The sequence below is a fragment of the Phyllostomus hastatus genome, unplaced genomic scaffold (genome assembly GCF_019186645.2).
Source record: "Phyllostomus hastatus isolate PE091 unplaced genomic scaffold, TTU_PhHast_1.1 phas_contig_98, whole genome shotgun sequence".
NCBI classification, from domain to species: domain Eukaryota; kingdom Metazoa; phylum Chordata; class Mammalia; order Chiroptera; family Phyllostomidae; genus Phyllostomus; species Phyllostomus hastatus.
In genome coordinates, this window is record NW_025333999.1 from 2,419,029 (window position 1) to 2,431,612 (window position 12,584).

General features: G+C 49.1%; 1 protein-coding gene across 2 annotated transcripts in view; it reads left to right on the forward strand.

Moving 5' to 3' along the window:
• The window catches only part of LOC123828258 (adhesion G protein-coupled receptor E2-like), a 30,006-nt gene continuing 17,422 nt past the window's right edge, over positions 1–12,584 (forward strand). Inside the window, exons 1-11 of one of the 2 annotated variants that reach the window (XM_045853063.1) lie at positions 1–59; positions 3,093–3,146; positions 3,437–3,571; positions 5,767–5,922; positions 8,461–8,607; positions 8,690–8,736; positions 8,830–8,907; positions 9,819–9,996; positions 10,079–10,186; positions 10,349–10,572; positions 11,236–11,496. In XM_045853063.1, coding sequence (XP_045709019.1) covers positions 29–59; positions 3,093–3,146; positions 3,437–3,571; positions 5,767–5,922; positions 8,461–8,607; positions 8,690–8,736; positions 8,830–8,907; positions 9,819–9,996; positions 10,079–10,186; positions 10,349–10,572; positions 11,236–11,496 — 1,419 coding nt within the window. In that variant the 5' untranslated portion in view covers positions 1–28. The remainder of the gene's footprint in view (positions 60–3,092; positions 3,147–3,436; positions 3,572–5,766; positions 5,923–8,460; positions 8,608–8,689; positions 8,737–8,829; positions 8,908–9,818; positions 9,997–10,078; positions 10,187–10,348; positions 10,573–11,235; positions 11,497–12,584) is intronic. The other variant, XM_045853064.1, reaches the window with a different exon arrangement.

A 12,584-nucleotide genomic window follows, 5' to 3' on the forward strand; every position in this document is an offset into this window, starting at 1 on the left:
TGTGGCTGAGCTTGCTGGTGTCTGCACCATGAGAATAGGATGTCTAAGATTGCTGCCAGGTAGGTACAATTATAACAATGGTTATACCGTAATAATGACCATAATCATAAGAATTGCTATCTCAGAACTCTATTTCCAGTTTGAGAATTTTCTCTGTTCTTTGATTTATTTCTGGTTTTCCTACTACCTCTATAAAGGGAAACAGGGAAGAAATTTTAATGATATTAACTCAATTATACTAAATATTGAAAGGGAAAATTAGTGAAACTAATTCCTAGGGTGAACTTGGGGCCTTAACAGAGGTTTCTCATTTTACCACTACATTTGCTAAAGAAACAGAATATATGGCAGGTCCTGGAATAACATCATTTTGTTCAACGTCATTTCATTATAACATTGATGAGATGGCTCTAGGAAGCTAACTCTTGTTTAGAGTGATTAGCCTTTGGTGAAAATGGTCGGGTGCATGTCATTTTGCCACATTTACAAGAAGCTATCACTAATATTAAGTGAGGGCTTACTGTACCTATTATATTGAGAAATGGGTTTCTGAAATAGTGGAGATTAGGAAGTGCAAACTATGCAGGGCAGGCTGACAGGCTGGAAACCCAGGGAAGACTTCATATTGCATCTCAAGTTCCAAGGCAGTTTGGAGGTAGAATTCCCCCTTTTTTCTTGTGGAGGTCAGTCTTTTTTTTTTTTCTCTTAAGATCTTCAACTGATTGGATGAGGCCCACCTGGATTGTGGAGGGTCATCTGCTTTACTCAAAGTCTACTGATTTAAATGTCAATCTCATGTAAGAAACACCTTCACAACACCATATAGACTAAGATTTGACCAAACATCTGGGCATTGTGACCTAGCCAAATTGACATATAAAATTAACTGTAACACAACTTTATTTTTTCAGAAGTGTACATACTCAAACTTTCTGAAAAACTCTAATTTGCTAAAGAAAATATTGTCATTTAGTCTATGGAATCTGTGTGTGTCATGGAATAATTTGAAGGATAATAAAAGTGATAGAGTAAAAACTGATATTATCCAGGTCATCTTAATTTTGATTAACATTTCAATGAAAACATCCATATTTCTTATGTGATTTGTGGAACATGATTTTTTAAAAAAAGCTGGGAGCATTTTGGAGGGTTCATTGTACCAAATGCAGTGGGTATTTAAAATAAATGGAAAACAAGCCATGGCTGGTGTGGCTCAGTTGTTTTGAGTGTCACCCCATAACTGAAAGGTTGTGGGTTCAATTCCAGGTCAGGGCACATACCTAGGTTGTGAGTTCCATCCCCGGTCTAGGCACGTACGGGAGGCGACCAATCAATGCTTCCCTCTCGCACTGGTGTTTCTCTCTCTCTTGCTCTCAATCGAAAAGCAATGAAAACATGTCTTTGGGTAAGGATAAAAAAGTTAAAAGAAAATGGAAAACAGGCTGTTTCTTGAAGATATTAACACTTAGGTGTGCATATACTCGTATAATATACTCAGAAAAAATGACTTCATTCCTACACATGGGACAGCATTTCATTTTTCTTTAGGTGCCACATGTTAGAAAATGGAAGAAGCATAGTTGATGGGGCATCAGAGGCAAGGAATGCCTAGACAACTTTCCCAAGGGGTGGCTCCCTGCTGGATTTTGGGTTAGGCAGTCTGGCCCTGGAGCCTGGCTCTCATCACATCTGCAGTGAGCTGTCAGAGAAGAGGAGCATTTTGTGGGCAAGGAGGGAAAAACAGAAGTCTGGATTCTGACCCCTGGCAGAACCAAAGAGAGCATGTCATTATGCCTGACCTTGGGTCTGACCTGGACACAGGTGTGTTTCAGGTAACAGTAAGGTAAAGTAGGAACAGGAAGGAAAAGCAGGAACAGGAAGAACTCTACTCTTCATTTTCTTCTTTACTCTTTCCCTTAGCTGACTTCTGTGGAATGTTTATTGTGAGCCAGGCACTGTGCTAGCCCATTATTAGTCTTCACTAATAATGTGCAATCATAATAATGCCCATCCTATTATAATGACCACTGTACCCATTTAGCATTGGGAAATTGTGGTTCAAAGACTAGGTGGCATTTCTGAAGTCTCACAGCCACCAGGTGGGAGTTTGGGTTGCAGTCTTGGACACGTGTGACTCCAAATTTCTTCTCCACCGGTGTCCTCTGTCACCTTACAGAGTGTTGAACTGGCAGTGCAGCCTGGAGGAGGAATTCATCTTTGCCTTCTCCTGAGAAGAAAGACCCTGTATAGGGGACACAGAGATCAGGAAAGATGCTCTTAGGGTTCATGGCTCCCATGCATGGGCTGCCAGGTAGACTGGTTATTGCCTTTACAGTAGGTTGTATCCTTGGCACTGTAGTAATTTTCATACCATAAAGCCTGCTCTGTGCCCCATTTCTCAGGGTATAAAGGGCAAAGGCTGAGCTCTCAGTGCATGACAGGGGAGCCAGGAGCTCATCTGGAAGGAGGCATGGAAGCCACAGTGCTGTAGCTATCCCCCCTCACCCAGGGGATAGTGGCTCTACCTGCAGGGGCCTTAGTTCTCATTTCTCACCTCTCATCAGCTCCCTTCTGCCTATTCCAGAGCTCTAATCCCCATTGATATTGTGAGCTAGGGCTCACACTTTGGGCTCTCCAACTCTGAAATTGACACTCTTCTTGTATGCCTTCAAAGGGTGCCTTAATCAGGGGAAATGATCATTGAAGAGAAATCCCCATATTTGTGCCATTGACAGAGAAGAAGAACCTGGGTCTGAGCAAAGGGACACCAGTCTGAAGACTTTCTCCTTTAAGATGTAACTCCTCCATTGGGAGAGGTTGGGGTGTTCAAGATGTGTCCCTGTCAGCAGCTGTGTGTATGTTCTTACCTGTGCCACCTGGGGTTCCATGAGGACTGTGTCTGTTGGTGACTGATTTCTCAGGGGGTCCCAGGAGATGGAGGGGAAAGACAGAGTCTCAGTTGTCAGTGAAGTACAGGAGCCTGGGGGGATATGCTGGCAGCTGTGGGCTGCAGGGCCAGAGCCACCTGCTAAGGGGGGCAATGACCATGTGGAATGGGATTGAAACTCTCCTGTCTGTTTTTTCTGCCCCAGGACTCTCAGTGCTGCTGCTGTTGACATTAAGACCTGCAGACAAGGCCCTTGGAGGTGAGTCTGCCCAGCCACCCCCCCATTAGTGATGTAAGATGGGGGAGTCGTGCTGGGGTCTGGGGCCTCTCACCACCAGTGAAGGAAAGGAGGCTTATTCTGCAAGTGAGGCTCAGAAAAGTCTTCTGAAAGCGAGAAAAGCTATTTTTCTCCCTAAATGTCCAGAGTTTTCTTAGTTGTTCCTCTTCTAATAACAGCCATCTCTTCCTTCCTTCCTCTCCTCTCCTCTTGGACCCCAGCTGGCTGCCTTTATTTCTTGAGTCCTCTGACTGTTGTCTCCATCTCCACAGCCTCTGCCTCCTTGGCCTGTGCTCCCTGGTGCCCCCGACACTCCACATGTGTCAACGCCACCACCTGTCGGTGCCTTCCAGGATTCAACTCTTCATCTGCCAACATCATCACTGACCCCACGGAGACTTGTGATGGTACAGAGACTTGGGGGAGTGGAGGGCATACAGAGATTGTGGGGGGTGGTTGTGGGGCATCCAGAGACCTCATCCTTGAGAGCAGCACAGGAACACCTCGTCAAGCCTGAGACACGGCAGGACAGGGAAGGAGGAGGGGAGAGGGCAATAAAATTTCATGATCAGTAGGAGCGTGCTGAGACCTTACACAGTGGAGCCGGGTGATGTGGGTTCAAAGTCTAGCTTTGCCACTGACTGACCGGCTCTCTGACATGAATGAAATTATGTCTCCTGTTTTTACTATTTATTGGTAATAAAAAACACCCTTAATATGTTTGAAAAGAAAAAATACCTCTAAAATTTTTAGTTTTCTGTGTAGTGGACTTATGGGTGAGTTTTTTGTTTCCTTTTTTTTTAAATTATTTTTTTTGTTTCCTTCTTTAACATTTATTTTATTTTCTAAGTGTCATGTCTTATTATATATATTATATATATATATGTCTTATTATATTAATATTTGGAGAAAAGCAGATTTTATCAGAGAAAATATAACGATGTTGCTGTGACCAGTGCCTGGCCCATCCATGACCCTGGAGGCATTCCTAGGTTCCTTTGTGCATTCGCATGTGTGTGTCTCTTGGAGACTTGTAGTCTGGGTGACATGGAGGAGATCCCACTGCTACTATAACTGGATCTCAGTTCCTAGCTGGAAGCACACTTGTCAGCTTGGGGAATTTTCCACTGTCACATCTACTTGTTGTGCACACCTCATTTCCAACTCCCCCCCATTCAACTTCACCTCGTGCCATCAAACTTGAAGACAGGTCTGTAGCCATTGTCACCACCTGAGAACAGAGTGGAGAAGTCCCAATGCCCAAGTGGGGAATGAACATGAGTGCCTCCTGTCCTGTATTGGGTGTCGAAAGTCACAGCCTGGGTTTGGGAACTTAGAAGGGAAATCCACAGGTGTGGAGAAGAAAGGTGGATCTGGGGGAGACCAGCTGCCTGACTCATGACACTGTGAGTCCTTTCAGCCTCTAAAGTCTTTGGTCACCTGATTGGAATGTATATGACCTACCATTTTGCCCCCTGCATATTTTTTTAAAAGAATTTATTTGTTTATTTCTTGAGAGAGGGGAAGGGAGGGAGAAAGAAAGGGAGAGAAACATCAATGTGTGAGAGATACATCGATCAGTGGCCTCTAGCTTGTCCCCCAACTGGGGACCTGATCCATAACCCAGGCATGTGCCCTGACTGGGAATCCAACCTGTGACCATTTGGTTTGCAGGCCAGCACTCATTCCACAGAGGCACACCAACCAGGGTACTATCCCTGCATTTTGAATCATTCTTGTATATGTTTTTCTTAATAAAACATTGTTTTTGGCCCACAGTGAGTATCTAGCCCCTGCTCGGTGGATCTCTGAGCTACTCAAAGTAGATCTTGGTCATTGGAGTCTCTCTCTCTCTCATGTTTAGAGAACAGGGAGGTAAGATGCCAGAAAACACTGCACTGACTCAGCTGTGAGCAACTGCAGGCTGCTTCCTCATTTCACATCTGTGCTGGGCTCTGATAAAGGGGAACTTCCTCCAGAGGTGGAGACTCCCCCCTGAGGCATCCTGGGGCATCTGCAAAAGGAGCTGGGGGAGGACCTGAGGAGGAGAGTCAGGTGCCACTCTGAGCCACTCTGAGTGATGGGAGGTGGAGACCTCAATAGGCAGGGGCTACACACCTGGCTCTATCTTCAGGTGTGAATGATGGTGTCACCATGGACAGCCCTCAGTCCTGACCCATTCCATGACCTCAGCCCTGAGGGTGGCCTTCACTGACTCACCCAACCTGACTGGAGGTCACTCCCCAGAGCCCAGTGGTGTAAACAGTATCACAGGGAGGATTTGTAGCCTGAGTCAGTGCCTCTGTCGACTCCTCAAGCCCTGGAAAGCAGGATGCAGCCCCTTCAGGCAACAGCAGAGTTACTGAGTCTAGGTGTCCTCAGAGCAGCCAGACAGCAGACATGGGCAGAGAGGTCAGTGGGCTCTGCAGCAGCTGGCTCTGCCCAGCCCAGCCCAGCCCAGCCCCAGCCCCAGCCCCAGGAGTGCCACCCTGGACCTGTGTTCTGTCTAGTCCCCATGACAGTGTCTGGCTGGGTGCCAGGACCTCTGTCCTATAGGAACTCACACTGTTGGGAGGTGACCCTTTGTTCTGTTTTGTTTCAGACATTGATGAGTGCAGACCACCCTCGCCAGTTTCCTGTGGAAAACTGGCAGAGTGCCGGAACACGGAGGGGAGCTACTACTGCATGTGTGCCCCGGGATACAGGCTTGTTTCTGGAGCAATGAATTTCAGTCTTGAGAGTCAGAACACGTGTCAAGGTCAGAAACCCTGCATCCTCCATCTCTGTGTCCCTGCAGTTTGGGAGTCAGTTGCCCCACTTTCTTCAGTCATTAGAGCGCCATCCTGGGCACCTTCCTGGTCATCCACCCTCTCTGAACCCCCAAGGCTCAGAACCCTCCACAGAGTGCCACTTCCAGATGTTCAGAATGTCCCTCCTGCCAACCTGGAATCTTATTTTTTATGAAACAAGAGGGGTTGTGGTATTAAGAGACTTCATGAGTTCACAGCACCTTGGGTTCCAGCGCAACATCCATCTTCTTCACCATGGTCAGTGACTGGCAGGATGAGACCCCTTGCCCTGACTGGATCCCACATGGACTCAGTCATACCTGGAGATCTCTTATAACCCCCCTCCCACCCAGTCCTTGATGGGCCTTGATGGGCCCTGGAATTACACCCAGCATCATGAAAGGAAGGGAGATTCAAAGGCAGACCTACTGTGCTGGGCCAGCTGTGCCCCTCACCAACAACCCCACCTGAGAAGATGCCTCCTGGCACTATGTCTGCTCAGCCCCCATCCATTCCCCTGAGCAAGGCCCCCACCCACCCTGACACTCCCCAACAGTTTCAATTCAGAGACCCAAGTGCAGGTGAGGTGACTGGGACCCAGAAGGATCTTGTGTTGGTGGTGGGCAGGGTGATGTCAACCCCTGCTCTAAGCTCAGATTGTTGTATGAACAAAGAAGTCCCCATCTGGACCAGATGACAAGGGAGGGCATCATAGGGGAGCACTGTCTCAGGCTGGGCCCTCTCCTGAGGTGGTCAACCCAGTCACCATGGGGGCCCAGACCATTGGCAGACAGACCATTGGCAGTCACACTCAGCTTCCCTGGTCTGTGTCCCGGTGGGAACCCAACAAACCAGGTAACAGACTCAGCTGTCACCCCTTGGACTTCAGCACTGGCTTTCCCTTCTAGTCACCCAGCCCTTGACCACCACTGGCCTTGCTCACAGGTGAATTCTCACGACTTTCTGCCAGTCCAGGGGATGCCTTCAGAAAAAATCAGAAGAGGTGCCATCACTGCTCCATGCTGAATCACTGCACACCAGCCCCACTTCCCACCACATTTATATACCTTAGAGTGTGCCCACCACATTTATATACCTTACAGTGTGCCCACCACATTAAGTCTAGGAACCATCAGTCCCGGTGCAAACTCCTCACACAACATTGACTATGTTCCTCTTCACATTTCCACCCACTCCCCTCCCCCTGCCCTCTGGCAACCATCCATGTGGTCTTGGTTCCTATGAACCTGCTTTTCTTTCCTTTTTGTTTGTTTGCTGTTTTGTTTTTTAGATTCCACATATAAGTGAAACCATATGGTATTTGTCTTTCTCTGACTTATTTCATTTCGCCTAATACCTTCTGGGTCTTTCCATGCTCTTGCAAATGGCAAGATTTTATTCTTTTTTAAATTGCTGCATAATAGGCCCTGCCCAAGGAATTGTCTCCCTGGACAGTCCTGCCACAGAGCAGGGAGGTGGCAAGGCCTTATGTGCTGGGGGTTTTGTGTGGAGCCCCTGTGAGCACCCCCTGACACTTCCCCTTTCTCATGTGTCACATACAAGCTGAGGGAGGTATCACTTCCTGTTCCTAGAAAGGGAACAGGGGCCGGGGGCCCAGGAGGGAGCAGGCAGGAGTCTTTGGTCAGGAAGTCCAGCCACAAACTCAGTTTCCCTCCTGCTTTTGCCACCTATACACTGGAGACTATGGTCCCTGCTGTGTCCACCTTTCAGGGAGGCCACCATATTGTGCTTAGAGGGTGAAGTTGAAGGTCACCAGGTGGTGGCCTGTGTACTAGCGGTGAGGACCTTAGTGCCGGGCAGTGAGAAGAGAGTGCAGTGAGTGGAGGGAGGGTCTGATGCTCTGGCTTTGTCCTCAGATGTGGATGAATGTACCTCTGGGCAAAACCCCTGCCACAACTCCACGCACTGCCTCAATGTCCCAGGTGCTAATTGTGCCACTGCCACCCTGGCTGGAAGCCGATTCCTGGGTCCCCCCAGTGGCCTAGACAACACTGTCTGTGAAGGTTCAGAATTCAGATCCCACACACACTCCAAAGGCCACAAGTGACACAGTCTGATCACATACTCAGTGGTACCCACAGGATCCTAGCAGAATGAATGCTGGTCATGCGCTGCTGTCCCTGAATTAGTTCCTTTGAGACTAAGTGGGAGAAAGCCTAGGGGGTCCTGAGGAAGGAGCTGGTTTATCCAGGGGAAGGCTCCAGGGGGGATCCAGGCAGCAGCTAATCAATAACTGGGATGAAGGTATTTTGATACCTGACATCTGTAATCTGTTGTGGGGCTCACCTGCTACGTGTCAGGCCTCTGCACACTTCCCATAGTCCCTGTGTCCACCACTCAAGGACCTGCAATCACCAGGTATCATCACCTCCAGACAAGGGGTGGGCATAAGGGGAACTCATAGGGGGAAGGGACGGGACATGGAGAGGAGAGGGGCCTGATCTGGCTGGGACAGGCAGGGCCTGACCCCTTCTTCATGTCCCCAGATGTGGATGAGTGCAGCTCCAGGGAGTATCAGTGTCACAACTCCACCTTCTGCATCAACACTCTGGGCTCATACGTGTGCCACTGCCTCCCAGGCTTGGTGCCCAAACCCGGATTCCTACATAAACAAAGGACTACCCAGTGTGAAGGTACCTGGCCTGACCCTTGACCCCACCTCCAATACACACAAACAGTCTCTCACCTCATGAGCCTCTGTTCTGTGCCCTGCAGAGATCTCCTTCCCCACTTGGATCCCTCCCCCTGGAATCAAAAGCCAGGTGAGTGACTCCAGCAGGGACTGTTTCCCCCAATCCCATGCTGCTCCCCCACAACGGGTGAGGCTCTCTGACCCCTCCTTTCCTCTCTCCCAGAGTCTGTCCCGCTTCTCTAAAGAAGTCCAGGATCTTGGCAGATACTTCATGCCCGCCTCAACCCAGGACACCATCAAGGTAAGGGCTGGACCTGGCGGGACATCAGGACAGTGAGGGGCTGGCTGGGGATGCTTCCAGGTGAGTGGAGGCCGGTCAAACAAGCGCATCTGATCAGAGAAACATGTGTGGCTGTGTGTACAGCATATACACCCCATGGATATCCCCATCACACAAACACAGACGTACACACACTCCCTGATTCCTGGGTCCCCCAGTGGCTGGAGCAGGGCCCTCACATGCACACTCACACTCAAGGGGGATCTAATGGCTACAGAATGGAGCAAGGGAGAATTTTGCCTCCAGAGCTGAGCCACAAAGGTTCTAATTCCACCTCCCCCGACTTTCTGCTGTGACCTCAGGCAAGTGACTCCCCATGCATGGGGCTCAGTCTCCTACTTCATGTAGCAGTTGTGAAGGGTTAAGTGAACTAAGAGAGGGCTCAAAGATTCCTGCCTGCACACAGTTAGCATTAGATGTCAGTTTTAGCATATGCACTTAGCCCCACAGAAATATATGAGCCCCTTATGTCAGTTTAAATTTCCCAGTAGCTTTATTAAAAAACAGTACAAGTAAACAAGTGAAATTAATGTGAAGCTTGCATTAACCCAATAGATCCAAAATATTACCACTTCAACGTGGCACCACACGTGGGTCACTGTGACCGTCCTGGACAGCGCAGACTGAGAACAGTCCCTGGCAGAACGTCAGGGACTGATCAACGTTCAGAGCCATTGTTTCAGGTGCTCAGAGGCATCCACTCCTCCCCCTACTTGTTTTCTGGCTACTGCTGTGTCTCGATGATTCCACTGTGCCTGTTCCCAGGCACCCTGGGTGGTTCCCTGGTGTGTCCTGAGTGAGAGAGTGAGATCAGGTCCTTTGGGAGGTTCCTGTGGTACAGTGACCCAGCAGCTATAACCCTTCCTCTCCAGTATGTTATCAAGGCATTGGATGAGCTACTGGAAGTCCCTGGGGACCTGGAGGCCCTGACCCTGCCTGACCGGCACCGTGTGGCCACCTACCTGCTGTTGTACCTGGAAGAAGTCCTGAGGACCCTGACCAAGTCCATAGGTGAACCCTCCTTCACCTACTGTTCCCCTTGGGACACAGGTGAGGCCTCTTCCAGCCCCCACCCCAGTGCTGGGTCCTACCCTGCAACTGGAGCCCCCAGTCACTGCCCCTCTCCCTTCAGAGGTGTCCCTGGTGATCCAGGAGCAAGGGAATGGAACCATCACCCTGGGCCAGAGCCATGCACGGATGCAGCTGAACTGGGCTGAGGCAGTTGGCACTGGGGAGCCGGGTAACAGCAGGGAGCCAGAGGGGACGCCAGGGAGGGGGAAGAAAGAGCTGGGTGTGGCTAGGGGTGAGGTTCCAAACATGTAACAATTGGAAATGCCTAATGTATAGTTCTTAGGAGGGAGGTGGGAGGGCAGGAGAGGCAGCCAGCCTGTCTGTCCCCCAGGCCCCACCCTGGCAGGCTTATTCTCCAGCCGCAACATGCAGAGATTGCTGGCCAATGCTTCACTGGAGCTGGACCCTGAGAAGAAAGCCCAGCTGGAAAGCGCACATGGAGGTCCTGTTGGTGGTGGCCAGCCCAGGCTCCTCTCTGCTGTTAACACGATCTTTCTGAGCAACAAGAACATGGAGAAACTAGGCTCCCCTGTCAACTTCTCCTTCTCCCACCCTGTGAGTCCTTGGGTGGGTAGAGGGGATCAGCCCCGTATTCACCCTATGGACCATGTCATGATGGGCCCTCTGCCGTCTCTATTTCCCCACCTCCACCCATTCTGCCGCTTCCTTCATGTACCCCAGGGCCTTTGCACTTACTGTGCTCTCTGACTTGGACAGCTTTCCATCACGTGACTCAGCCCTTTACCTGTTTCTAGTCTTTGTTCTAACGCCACCTTCTCTTTTAGGCTCTCCCTGAATTCCTTATTTAAAATTACAATCTGTAATCAATCATGCCCCACCTTGCTCCATTCCCACTCCTTTTTCTTTTCTTTTCTTTTTTCTCCAATAGCACTGATCACCTTCTACCACACTACCTAGTTTACTTATCTATTAGGTTTACTATGTACTGCCTGTCTCCCCATGAGCAGCACATCAGCTCCACAAAGGCAGGGACTTGTGTCTGCTTTGTTCTGTGCCACGCCCCTGGCTGACACACACAGTAGGTGCTCAGTAAAGAGTTGTCAATGCAAAGTAGCCCTTTCACCTCAGCTCCCCAGTCACCTTTGTCTTCCAGCATGTGAGTCCTGTGGGATGGGGCTGTGGGTGCAGAAGAGGCCTGAGTTTTGTGCACAGTCTTGGAATTCAAAGTGTGCCCCCATGGGTACATCATCTCCCCAGGAAAGCCCTTCACAAGCGAGATCTGGGTCAGCATTTCTGGGCACCAGAACCACAGCTCACACCTGGGCCCTGTTCCTACAGTCAGTGACCCCTGGACCAAGGCAGCAGGTGCTCTGTGTCTTCTGGGAGCATGGCCAGAATGGAAGTGGTCACTGGGCCACCAAAGGCTGCAGGATGGTGGGCACTGGAGACACCAGCACCACCTGCCTGTGCACGCACCTCAGCAGCTTTGCCGTCCTCATGGCCCAGTATGACATGCAGGTGAGAGCCTTGGGAAGGGGCTTTGTTCAATGTCTATTGTTGTGTAGTAAATTCCCACACATGCAGCACCCTAAACACACACAAGTTTGTTATTTTGCAGTTTCTTCGGGTCAGCAATCTGCCATGGGGTAGTTGAGTTTGCCTCTCAGGGTCTAACAAGGCCAAAATAACTGCAATCTTATCTGAGGCTTGGAGTCCTCTAAGCTCACTGGTTGTTTCCAGCACTTGGCTATTGTAAATTGTGCTGCTATGAACAATGGGGTACACAGGCTCTTTGAATTGGTGTTTCAGGTTCCTTAGGGTATAATCCCTGCAGTGGGATCACTGGATCAAACCCAGTTCCATCTTTAGCTTTCTGAGAAAATTCCATACAGTTTTCCACAGTGGCTGCACCAGTCTGCATTCCCACCAACAGTGCACTAGGGTTCCCTTTTCCCCACAACCTAGCCAGCACTTGCTGTTTCTTGATTAGTTAATGATGGCCATTCTGAATGGTGTGAGGTGATATCTCCGTGTGGTTTTAATTCGCATCTCTCTGATGGCTAGTGATGCTGAGCATCCTTTCACATGTCCCTGTGCCCTCTGTATGTCTTCTTTGGAGAAGTGATTCTTGAGGTCATTTTTCCATTTTTAAATGGGTTGCTTATCTTCTGGTGTTGAGTTGTGTGACTTCTTTATGTATTTTGGAGATCAAACCTTTGTCTGAGGTATCATTGGCAGATATGTCTTTTCATGCAGATGGTTCCCCTTCATTTTGCTGATATTTCCTTTAGCTGTGGAGAAGCTTTTTAATTTGATGTAGTCCCCTTTGTTTATTCTATCTTTTACATCCCTTGCCCAGGGAGATATTATCAGTGAAGATATTGCTGTGTGGGATATCTGACATTTTCCTGCCTATGTTTTCCTCCAGGACTTTTATTGTGTCACAACTTATATTTAAGTCTTTTATCCACCTTGAGTTTATTTTTGGTGTATGGTGTAAGTTGGTGGTCTCTTTTCACTTTTTTACATGTGCCTGTCCTGCTCTCCCAGCAGCACTTGTTGAAGAGGGTGTTTTTACTCTATTTTACTGAAGACTTAAAATATGT